We start from the raw sequence: 12557 nt of genomic DNA, 5'->3' as shown, positions 1-12557 counted from the left end.
GTTAAGTGGCTTGCCCAAGGCCACACAGCTAGGCAATTATTAAGTATCTGAGACTGGATTTGAACCCAGGTACTCCTGACTCCAAGGCCGGTGCTTTATCCACTATGCCACCTAGCCGCCCCAACACTGTTTCTCATATTCCACACAATTAATACTACTGCCTACAGTTTCATAAGGCATTTGTGTTATTTGCAACTTATGTTTTTTTCTCAGAAATTGGAATAATAGTTAACCTTTATCCATACCCATAATTTATAGCTTAGCAATCACACTTGCCAATTCTTTTATTACCCTAGAGTACAGTACACTTAGGCTGGGATTGGTGAACTTTAACTTGAACAATTAGGTACTTTCTATTACTGTATCTGCAATTACTTCAGATTTCAACTCCTAGTTATACTTTTTTAAAAAACCTTCACACTCCCAAGATCATTCTCATTGGAAAGAAAAATAGAAGTTAAATAAGAGATGATTTGCTTAACATTCTATTATATATCCTTTATTATCATCATCATCATCATCATCATCATCATCATCCCCTCTGCCCTCATCAGTAGTTCTATCTTCTTTGTTCTTTTTGCTTCAACATAACTTGTTGTCTTTAGCTTTTATGGCCAGCTTTCATAGGTCCTTCCTTAGCTTTAGTGCTTTTTCATCAAACTTTTTTGATCTCTATTTTAAAAAATAAATTTAATTGATATCCTTTGTTTTTCCTCATTTAAATTTCCTCCTGTGTGCTTTCCTTTTATGGCCTCCTGATCCCAGAAAGCAATCTTACAGAAGACATATATATATATATATATATATATGTATATATATACATATGTATGTATATGAAATAATTTTTCATAAAATGGGGGGAAAACCAGCAAAACTACTCATTTGAAAAAAATCTTAACAAAATATACAGGGGACCTCCACCTTAATTTCTTCTTACTTTACTCTTCTTTAGTACTGATAGTTTGGAACACATAATGTAAAATTTGATTATGTTACAAAAATTTGATTATATATTTTTAAATTGTTTTATGCATTTTCTCTAACAAGATCATTATTTTCTTAAGTAACATATGTATATTTAATTTCCCTCTGTCTTTGAATCCTCCCTCTCATACTCCTTTTCTTTTACTCCCAGAAACTTGCCTCTCTTTCACCCCATCCCCCCATCCTACCCCAAAGACAATGCATCCCTGTCCACCCTGTTCACTACTGAGTATACCTTCCCCCAAGAATTACCTCAATTCTCCATGCCCATTTGAGATACACTGGACCTAGAGGAAGTACTTCTGGTTTTTATCCACAGTTTCAGCTGTTGTCTTGGCCTTCATTACAAACTCTCCTTTGAAGCTTACTCTTTCATTTACTATGCTACCAGATTCTTATATATCTACCAGATCCTGAAGTCATTCCCTTACCTGTTTCTTTTCTTTTTTTTAAAGTAAGTTTTTAGTGATATTTTCTGGTTCTTACATCACCATATTATTTCCTCCTGAGACATCCCATACAACAAATACAGGATTTTTTGAGAGGAGAAAAAAAAATCAGCATAGCTGATTCATACATTGAAAAAATCCAAAAATGTGCAGTGTGTAACACCTGTGAACCTCCTCCATCCACAAAGGGTAGATGGAGGTGTCTTTTCAGATTTTTCAAGCACACTTTATCTTAATCCTTATCATTCTGTTACCTTTAGATTTTTTTGGTAAATAATTCTTTTCATTTACAGTGTTGTAAACAATGTTCTAAAGTTATTATATTTATTATTTTCTTGACTCTGTTTACTTTCCTCCATCAGTTCATATATTTTTCTATGCTTTTATATAGTCATCACACATATCATTTCTTACATACAACACAGTAGTATTCCTTTACATTCACATGCCACAGTTGTTTAACCATTTCCCATTGATGATCATCTACTTTGTTTCCAATTCTTAGATATCATATATCTAGATATCTACTATAGTAGATATAGTGCTACTATAGATAATGAAATATATGAGGACTTTCTTCTTATTGATGACTTCCTTGGGGTTTAAGCCAGGTAATGGAGTCTCCAGTTCAGAAGGAGCGGACTTCATGACCATTTGCATAATTCCAAGTTGCTTTCCAAAATAGTTGTACCAATTCTGTAGAGTATAAAGTGAAACCTCAAGCTTGTTTTTTTTTTTTGTTTTTTTTAGGTTTTTGCAAGGCAAATGGGGTTAAGTGGCTTGCCCAAGGCCACACAGCTAGGTAATTATTAAGTGTCTGAGACCAGATTTGAACCCAGGTACTACTGACTCCAAGGCCGCCCCTCAAGCTTGTTTTGATTTACATTTCTCTTATTATTAATGATCTGGTGCATTTTTTCATGTAGTTCTACTTTTTCTTTTAAAAATGTTTTGTATTGAGGTGGCTAGGTGGCACAGTGGCTAGAACACTGGCCCTGGAGTCAGGAGTACCTGAGTTCAAATCCAACCTCAGAGACACTTAATAATTACCTAGCTGTGTGGCCTTGGGCAAGCCACTTAACTCCTTGCAAAAACCTAAAAAAAAGTTTTATATTTTAATATGCTCAATTTGAGAAACACCAAAAATATCACCCTTTCACTTAAAAAATGAAAAAATGAGAAAGGCTTGCACACAATACTGCTTTTCTCCATCATATAAATTTTATGCCTTTTTCTTTAATTGCATAAAATAAATTCAGCACTTTGGTTCAGTGCTGTTCATCTGTCTGTATTTCCCACATGGCCTTCTGGGCAAATCTGCCTAATTTCATTTAGCTACCTCAAACTCAACATATCCAACATGGAGGCCATTTATTCCCAATCTCCCACCTACCAATCTTATTCCTCCTTCTCTAAATTTTCTTGTTTCTTTTGAGGACACTATCTTTCCTGTTACCCAGTTTTGCAAATTTGCTGTCACTTTCAGTTATTCATTCTTACTTATCCTTAATAGCCTTATTCGAAACAATTTCTGAGGTTGTTTGCTGCAAATGAATATGATTGGAGCTTGGGTTTGAGAGCCTAATAGAAGCTGAAAAGTTTTAAAACAAAATCTTGTGTAAAAGAATACAATAAGAAGTGCTGTTTATTTTTGATGACCAAGCTAAAGTTAGATGGTATTTATTACTAGTAGACAGAATGCTCAAATAATGTTCATTATAGTCTAGATACGACAGAAGTAAAGACAGCTCATTGTCAGGATTACCCTAGATTAGCGATTACTAGGACTAGAATGATGAAACATTAAAGGGGCTAAAGTTTCAAGGGTTGTGTTTCATACTTATGCTAAACATTGAGGTAAGTATATACTCATTCTTCAAGCACTCATCAATATAAATCATAACATGGTGATTGTTGTCAAATAAAGAAATTATATTTAAGATTTTTTGTGAATTGCTTCCTTGATAGGCGACTGCAGGACTTACTAAGTGATCGAGAACGTGAGCTAGTCAGTTTCCAGCGTCAGCTTGAAGAAACCCGAATAGAACTTGCTGATGTAGAAAGAGCAAGGGATATAGCTCTTAAGGAAAACAGAAGGTTACAAGATGATTTGGCTACAATGACAAGAGAAAACCAGGTATGGTAGTGCTTCACAATAAATCTGTGTTTGATATAAAATTTTAAAATTAGGATAGACTTTTTTTACATCCTTACGTTTAATAACAATAGTTTTCACTTTTCTGTAATGCTAATATTCAAGACAATAGAAACTGTGTTTTAGATTTATTGCCCTAGCACATATTGGATTTCAGCGAGCTCCTTTTTCTGCTGTAGCAGTAGTTGTCTAACTCTTTTTCTACTGTGCTATCAGTTATTTCTTACCCATGATCACATATTTAGTAAATATCCAGGTGAGGAAATAAATTCCTCTAAAACAGTGTACTGTATTCCTTTCACTAAACCATATGTAATGCTGAACTTAAAGGGTTCATAAAATAGTGTGTGTGTGTATATATATATACTGTAGATTTTTTAAAATTTTATTTTTGAATTGATTAATTTGATTACTATCCATCAGTGTCCTGTATACTGTAAGTATAATTTAGGTGATCAACAATAGGCATTTTTTGGTCTTTCATTCTTTTATTTTTCCAACTGCATACTATGGTAGTTTTTACCAATCTTTGTTTTCAATTTTTCTCCCTCACTCCTTTCCCTCCTTCCCTCTCCCTTGCCCCGACAGAAAGCAATCTGGTAATAGGCTTTACATTTGTAACCATGCTAAGCATAAATCACCATTGAATGTGTTGAGAGAGAAGAATCAGATCCAAATGGAAGAAAGAAAACATTTGAGATAACAGAATTACATAATACATAAGACAAAAAAAAAATTGAAGGTCATAAGCTTTGGTCTTCATTTAAACGCCACAGTTCCTTCTCTGAATCCAGATGGTATTTTCCATCACAAGTCCCTTAAAATTGTCTTTGATTATTTTATTTCCAAAGTAAGCAAGTTGATCATCACCCCATGTTGTTGTTAGTGTGTATAATGTTCTTCTGGTTCTTCTCATCTCACTTAGCATCAATTTATGCAAGTCTTTACTGGATTTTCTGATATCCCATCCCTCATGATTTCTTAATAGAATAGTAGTGTACCATCACATACATATAGCTCAATTTGTTCAACCATTCCTCAATTAATGGGCATCCCCTTAATTTCCAATTCTTTGCCACTACAAAAAGAACTGTTATGAATATTTTTATTCGTGTAAGTTTTTTACCCCTTTTCATGATCTCTTCAGAATATAGACCCAAGTGTGATATATTACTGAATCAAAGGGTAAACAATAGTCATTTTATTATGGTTTTTCTAAATCCAGGATTAATCAGGTGATATATATGAAATTAACCATTAGGAATTAATTAAACCACTCCTTGTTTCTCTTCCAAATCAGGAAAGCTCTAAAAAATGCAAAACTTTTCAGTGTTCTTAACCTTTTATTCCTTTAATGCTTTCAATTTGAAAGGCTGTTTCACTGGAATTGGAACATGCAGTTCATGAAAAAGAAGAAATGAAGAACAGAGTTCATAATTATATAACAGAAGTTTCCAGATGTGAAAGCATCATGGCTGCCAAGGTGGGATCATTTGTTTTTGTTTCCTCTCCTGCCTGACTATTAGATTTTAACCTTCTTATCAGTTTTACTCTATTCTTTTTTACCTTCCTAAGAATTGCAATTTAATTCTTTGAATAAAAAAAGTACTCATTGATTTTTTTTTCTTTTTCTTAACTGCATCTCTATTTCCTTTTAAGCCACCTCTTAAAAACTACACGTTTCAAAACAGTCTTTTTTCCCCTTTGCGTTTCTGCTTATTATTGTTATGTAATACTCTGTCCTTTTTAGGAATCTGTAGGTGTGCAATAATTTTTATTACCAGTTGGTGTTTTCTTTGTTTTATTTTATTTATCTCTTCAACTTTAGTTCTTGAACTGGGGTTTTGTACCATAACCAAGCTTCTCCCCAGCTCTTGGATAAGATGTTTGATTTTTTACTTTGGATCACTGGAATTCTTGCTGAGTGACTTCTATTAGGATTCCCCTCCTCCCTTTCCATCTTTGAGGTTCAGAGTCATGTTCTTTGAGCTCTCAGGATAGTGAAAATGTATGTCAAAGTTTTTGGGGATACAGAGTTCTGAGGTTGGCTTTCATACCTTCTTCCCTAGAAATTTACAGCTATGGGGCTTTCTGGAGGGAATCCTTTGCTCTGGTCAGCTAACTTGTTACATTCATCTCTAATTCTTCCCTTGTCAGAGCAAGGATATACTGGAAATATTTAATTCTGCTGACACTGGTACAACAGTGTCACCCTTTCCTGGAGACTAACTTTTTGTACAGTTCTGAGGTAGAAAAAAGTTACTTAATTTAGTTTCCCATTTGATTTCTTGATGTTTATTTATCTTGATACATTTTTTCTTTTGCCTTTTTGGCAAGGCAATAAGGTTAAGTGACTAGATAATTATTAAGCGTGTGAGATCAAATTTGAGCTCAGGTCCTTCTGACTCCAGGGCCACTGCTCAATCCACTGTGTCTCCTGGGTGTTTCTTGATTCATCTTTTTTTTAAGTTTTTGCTGGAGTGTTATTGAGAGTGAGGACCAGCCTGCTTCCATTAAGGCAACCATCTGGACTGGAAGCTACTATTTTTAAAAATATTTTATTTGTTTTATTCATTCAAAGTACTACTTATCCTTCTACCCCCCACCCCCACCCCTGTTGAGAACACAAGGAGAAAAAAACTCCTTCACAAATATATATATATTCAATCAAAACAAATGTCCACATTAGCCCTGTCTAAAAATATCTAATTTTGCATTTTGAGTCCTTTACCTATAATCCTGGTTGGTCATTACATTTAGTAAGAGTTCAACACAGTAGTATTCCATCACATTTACATACCATAGCTTGTTACCCATTCCCCAATTTATGGAGATTGCTTTAGATTCTCATTCTTTGCCACCTCAAAAAGATGAATTAATATATTTGTTCATCCTTAGTTATAATTTGTTTTGACTAAAACTAATCCCTCCCTAAATTATCCCCTTGCTGTATCACTCAGTTCTCCCTGTTGCGTGAATTATATTTCTGGACCCCTAATTCTGTATATTTATGTTCTTCTTTTTGACTAGTTCAAATGAGAGATAGACTGAAGTGCTAGCCACTCTTCTGACCTCCTTGTTTATTTAGATAAGTTTTCCCTAGTATTTCTTTCCTTCCTTCCCAGTGTATCCCTCTACCCTTCTTCTCTTAAGATCATTAAGACATAATAGAAGTTCTCCAAGGCCTTGCCTTATTGAACTTCCTTTTAGTGACCCCTGATGATGGTAGGATTCAGAGGGGTCACATGTTTCATCTCCCCATATTTGAATGTAGGCAGTTAATTCTTGTTTAGTCCTTTATCACCATTCATTCATGTTTACTTTTCTATGTTGTTCTTTACCCTTATATTTGAACTTTATAGTTTCTCCAAAGTTCTGATCTTTTTTTTTTAAGTTTTTTCTTTTTTTTTAGGTTTTTGCAAGGCAAATGGGGTTAAGTGGCCTAGCCCACACAGCTAGGTAATTAAGTGTCTGAGGCCAGATTTAAACTCAGGTACTACTGACTCCAGGGCTGGTGCTCTATCCACAGCGCCACCTAGCTGCCCCTAGTTTTGATCTTTTTTTTTATCAGAATATTTGGATTTTATTTCATTAAAGTTCTATTTTTTCCCCTGGAGCATTATACTCAGGGTTGCTGAGTAAGGTAGTCTTGGCTTCAAGGCCATATCCTTTGCCTTCTGGAGTATCACATTCCAAGTTTTCTGCTCCTTTATAGTGATGTCTGCTAAATTGAATGAGATCATAACTGTGACTCTTCCATACTTGGGCTCTTTCTTTCTGCTTGTTTGTAATTTTTTTTCCTTTGACCCAGAAACTCTAGATATTGACTATACTGGGAATTTTCATTTTAGATTTTCTTTCAGAAAATAAAAGATATGGACAGTTTTCTTTCTCTTTCTTTTTTTATTTTAAGGTTTTTGCAAGGCAAATGGGATTAAAGTGGCTTGCCCAGGGCCACACAGCTAATTATTAAGTATCTGAGGCCCCATTTGAACCCAGGTACTCCTGACTCCAGGGACGGTGCTCTATCCACTGTGCCACCTAGCCACCCCCCATTTTTCTTTTAAGATATCTTAAAATAGAATGTGTAACCTATGTTTTTGGTCATGGTGATCACAGATAAAGCAATGATTCTTAAATTTTATTTGTTTTAAATTTAAAATTAAATTTTTTTCTCTTAAATTTGTTTACCAAGGCAGTTGTTTTTTATGAGACACCTTACATTTTCTTCTTTTTTTACAGCCTTTTGACTTGGTTTTAATATTTCTAGTTGCCCCTTGGAGTCATTGGCTTCTTTTTTGATCCATCCTGATTCTGAGGAACTTTGTTGCTTGGGCAAGTTTTTGTACCTCTTGGGCAAAGCTGTTAATTCCCTTTTTAATTTTTTTCCCCATAGCTTTCATTTCTTCTTCAAAATTTTCTCAAGTGATCTTATTCTATTTTTAAAAACTTTTTTTAACACTTTAATCTCTTCTAAGAATTCCAATTGAGTTTGTATCCATATTGTGCTTGTAGATGGACTGCATTTGTGTTTAGAGTATCCTGCCAGTAGCTCATTGCTGATGGGGTTCTAGTTTTTGTTCCCCCATTCTTCTGTTTTGGACATCAGACTAGATAGACACTGTCGTACTTCTAGTTAGAAGGAAGGTCTGGGCTGGTCCTGGGATATTAAGTATTATGTTATTCCAGAATCTCTGTAACAGACTAGGGATCTGCAAGCTTTCATTGTTCCCAAGTGTTCTGATTTAGGGCAAAGTCTGATTGTTGTTTCCATGGTCTAAACTCTGCAGGTTCCTGACCTGGGTTTGGGTCAGGAGTAGACTTCTGCTGGATTCTGCCCTTATTCACTAGCTGGAAAACTTCAGAATGGTGGGATTTTAATCTCCCCATTGTTCTGGGATTCTTGCTTTTGTTATTTCTCTGCAGATTACATTCTAGTAATCTTGTGTACTGCTCTGGAACTTCCTACCTGTGTATGACACCCCCTTTGCACAGATCCCCTTTTCAGTTCATCCAGAGTCTCTTATCAAAAACTGAGTAATGGGCAGAAAAGCTGTCAGTTCATACCTGCTCCTGACATGGGACTACCAGTATGAGTTTGGGATGCAGTTTATTTTTATTACCATTTAAATTTTTTTGAAAGTAGTTACTACTATCAGGGGGAAAAAATCTCCCAAAATAAGAGATAAAAGTTTGTTTTAAAATGCCAAGTTAGAACCAAATAAATTAACAAGGAAAAAATTTTGCTTTTCTATCCCCTTCCAGATAGTCGCCTTGAAGTTCTACTTTTTTTACCTTTTTCTCTTCTCTCTCTCTCTCTCTCTCTCTCTCTCTCTCTCTCTCTCTCCCCCCTCTCTCCCCCCCGCCATGAAGGAGTAGTCCCCAAATTGAAATTACTCTATTTACTAAAATTGGCATTTTGTAACTTGTATAGTGCTTTTATTTTAAAATGCATTTATACTGATATGCTCTGTTTTTGGTGTGACATTTTAATGACTACCAAGTTTGTTCTTGAGTCAGAGTTCTAGTCTTTTTTGACATCAGTATTTTTTCAGCAATGCAGTATATCTTCAAGAAATGTGATATACTACTTTGTCTTAAAAGTTGCAGGTCTGGGGGCGGCTAGGTGGCAAAGTGGATAAAGCACTGGCCTTGGAGTTGGGAGTACCTGGGTTCAAATCTGGTCTCAGACACTTAATAATTACCTAGCTGTGTGGCCTTGGGCAAGCCACTTAATCCCATTGCCCTGCAAAAACCTAAAAAAAAAAAGTTGCAGGTCATCTAGAGGGCAAAGGAGAGCTTTATAATGGGTTTGAATAGGCAGTTATGCTTTACCAATGAAAAAATTACATAGAGGGGTGGCTAGGTTGGCGTAGTGGATAAAACACCGGCCTTTTAGTCAGGAGTACCTGGGTTCAAATCCGGTCTCAGACACTTAATAATTACCTAGCTGTGTGGCCTTGGACAAGCCACTTAACCCCATTTGCCTTGCAAAAAACCTAAAAAAAAATTACATAAAGACTTAGAAAAGATATTGTAAGAGGGGTTTAAAATTAGAAAAGGAGATAACCAGTCAAATAGTGAGAATATGTGACAAACATTGAATGGTCTGTCTACTCTAATGATAAGCAAAAACTCAATTGATCCTTCTATCTAGATCCAGATATAAATATAGGTATAAATAACTATTTCATCATAATTGGTTCCATTTTTTAATCTATTTGTTCATTTTAAAATGTTATTCTGAGGTGTCCATTTCACCAGTCTATGACATAAAAGATTAAGAACGCCTGACAATAAAGGATCACCTCCAGCATATCAATTTATCTTCTGAAGAGGACTTAGTGGAGACTACCAACATAAGTCACAGTAGTCATATATGTTGAGAATCATAGGATGATAGACTTATACCTATTGAAGTTGTATAAGCCTTTCATCCTATGATTGAAGTTATTTTCTCAATGAAGAAATGGAGGTCTAGGTGTTGTGAATTTTTATCTGGATTGTTGTAAAGATTACTACCTTTATTAATGAGAAAGTATCCTGCACAGTATCAAAGATCTTTTTTTTTAATACTTTGTGATATTGGTGCCAAGTGTAATTATCATTCCTCTCAGCTCTGACTCAGAATCCCTAAAGAACTTCCTTTCAGTGGCTCTCAGACCATCCTAAGAGAAAGTCTTTTGTGATCCCACTGCCACTAGAACCATCCCTTACTGCTGAGTGTTTAACAACCTTATGTTTACTTAGTATTTGTTCTGCATACAGTTTCCCCTTTTGTATAGATGTATGTTGTGTACATTCTTCACCTCTTATTTTACACACCCAGAAGAAAATGTGAGAATAGGACAGGGACTTTGATTTTTGCCTTTCTGAGCACTTGTGTTTGGCCCATGGAAATGCTTGTTGATTGATTTTGAGAGAAAGATGCTGCTCATAAATATCTGCTTCTCTCTATTAAAACTCTCCTCAAACTGAGTATCTCTTTGACCACATTCCATTTGCCTGAATCTTATCTCTTTTAGGTGAAAGGAGTAAATGGAGGGGTCAGCTGTATCATTGCCTTTCATTGTCCTACATTTCATTGCCATATGTTGCCATGTATAAGGTGGTACAGATATCCAAAAAAGAATAATTGCTCATTAATATACACAATTATATTTATCTAGGAGCAAGAGAATCAAGATTTATTGGGTAAATTCCAAATGCTCCATAGTCGAGCTGAAGACTTAGAGATAAAGGCCCATCATGCTGAAGGAGAAAGTACTTCAATTCGACTTGAGCTCCTCTCAGTTGATACAGATAGGAGACATCTTCGAGAGAGAGTAGACCTTTTAGAAAAAGAAATTCAAGAGGTAATAAACAGATCAATTTTTCAATGTTATGTCATGGTTTAAAAATTAATTTTTTAATGCAACCCTTATTTTGTTTAAATGAATTCGTTTTATTACATGACTTAATTGTAAGTACTGCTAAAAAAACAAAATCTAGGGACAGCTAGGTGGCACAGTAGATAGAGCACCTGCTCTGGAGTCAGGAAGACCTGAGTTCAAATATGGCCTCAGACACTTAATATTTGCCTAGTTGTGTGACCTTCGGCAAGTCACTTATCCCCATTGCCTTAAATAAAAATAATATCTAGTTCTTTTGAGGTATTTTGACTTTTAAAATCCTTTGTTTCTTATATTTAGTAGTAAATAATTTCACTTTTAAATATAGATTTTTTTTTCCTCCTGTTAATTTAATTGCAAGCTTTTATTTGGCTTTATTTTGCAGGACTACTATAGAGTTAAGTTCGTTCAGTTTTTCTGAAGTCCCTAATTTGTCATTTCAAATGTTACTCTTTAGCCTTTTATTGACATAACTCATGCTGTACACCTGCTCTGAGTGGACTTAGTGTTAAACTCTCTTTCAGTCCAGGGGCAAGAGTGATCCTGTATGTTTCCATTTGTCAAGTGGAATATTAGAATATTGAACATGATGATGACTAGCATTTTTATATAATGCCTGCTATGTGCCAAGCACTGTGCTAAGTGCTTTACAAATCTTATTTGATTTTTGCAACAATCCCATAATGTGCAAGTGCTTTTGACAGTTGAAACTGAGGCAAAAAGCAGTTAAATGAATTGCCATGGTCAAATAGCTTATAATATCTGAAGCTAGATTTGAACTCAGGTCTTTCTGAGTCCATGCTGGCCACTCTATCCATTGTGAGCCACAGCTCTTCTAGTTGAAAGTATAGCAGCAACTATAGATCTGATAAGGATTGAGGACTATAAATAATTTTTTTATCCAATACAGAATAATTTTTAAGACCATCTTGTCCAACCCTCACTTTTTGAAGTAAGGTTTATCTGCCAACATGGGAACAGAACCCAGGTCCTGGACCTTTGTGAGAACGATTAACCTTAAGAAGACTCTGAGATCTTGTCGATAGTATAAGCCAGGTCATTCCCTATTTACATATGTTTGGCCACATGTGGATTTCTTTTGATAAGAAAGCAGTAGATCCTCATGTTAGTCCCTAACTAGATGTATTATTTCGGCAACATTTAAACAAATAAATGATCTTTTAGAATTTCATAATTTTAATTATGGGAATTATTTTTGTTTAATAAATAGCAGATATATATGAAAGATATGTGATATATATATATATATTACATAGTACTGTTTACAAATGTATGTATGTAGTATATAGAATATGTACAATGTGCCATATTATTGATATCAGTAGTCATAATTACGAATTATGACTACCGGTTTGTAGTGTTTTACTACCTTTCATTCCAATAATCTTATACGGTAGATAATGTAAATATTATTGTCTCTTAAATAATCTGAAGGAACTCATAACACTGATTTAATGACTTAACCTATTTCTAAATCTAGTTTACGTTCCAATATAATATAACACCTCTTTCTATAAAATAACTTTTTACTCTTAAAAGTTTTTGCCCTAATTTAAT

General features: G+C 34.8%; 1 protein-coding gene across 7 annotated transcripts in view; it reads left to right on the top strand.

The window, feature by feature from the left end:
* The window catches only part of CEP135 (centrosomal protein 135), a 145227-nt gene that overhangs the window by 89051 nt on the left and 43619 nt on the right, over window positions 1-12557 (top strand). For all 7 annotated transcript variants that reach the window (XM_074229389.1, XM_074229388.1, XM_074229387.1 and 4 more), the window contains 3 exons: window positions 3402-3570; window positions 4961-5071; window positions 10758-10943. In XM_074229389.1, the coding sequence (XP_074085490.1) occupies window positions 3402-3570; window positions 4961-5071; window positions 10758-10943 (466 nt within the window). The remainder of the gene's footprint in view (window positions 1-3401; window positions 3571-4960; window positions 5072-10757; window positions 10944-12557) is intronic.

Source organism: Macrotis lagotis, chromosome 3, assembly GCF_037893015.1.
Source record: "Macrotis lagotis isolate mMagLag1 chromosome 3, bilby.v1.9.chrom.fasta, whole genome shotgun sequence".
Taxonomy (NCBI): Eukaryota; Metazoa; Chordata; class Mammalia; order Peramelemorphia; family Peramelidae; genus Macrotis; species Macrotis lagotis.
The sequence above is the reverse complement of the archived record's forward strand: the minus strand, read 5'-3'. Positions and strand labels throughout refer to the sequence as shown.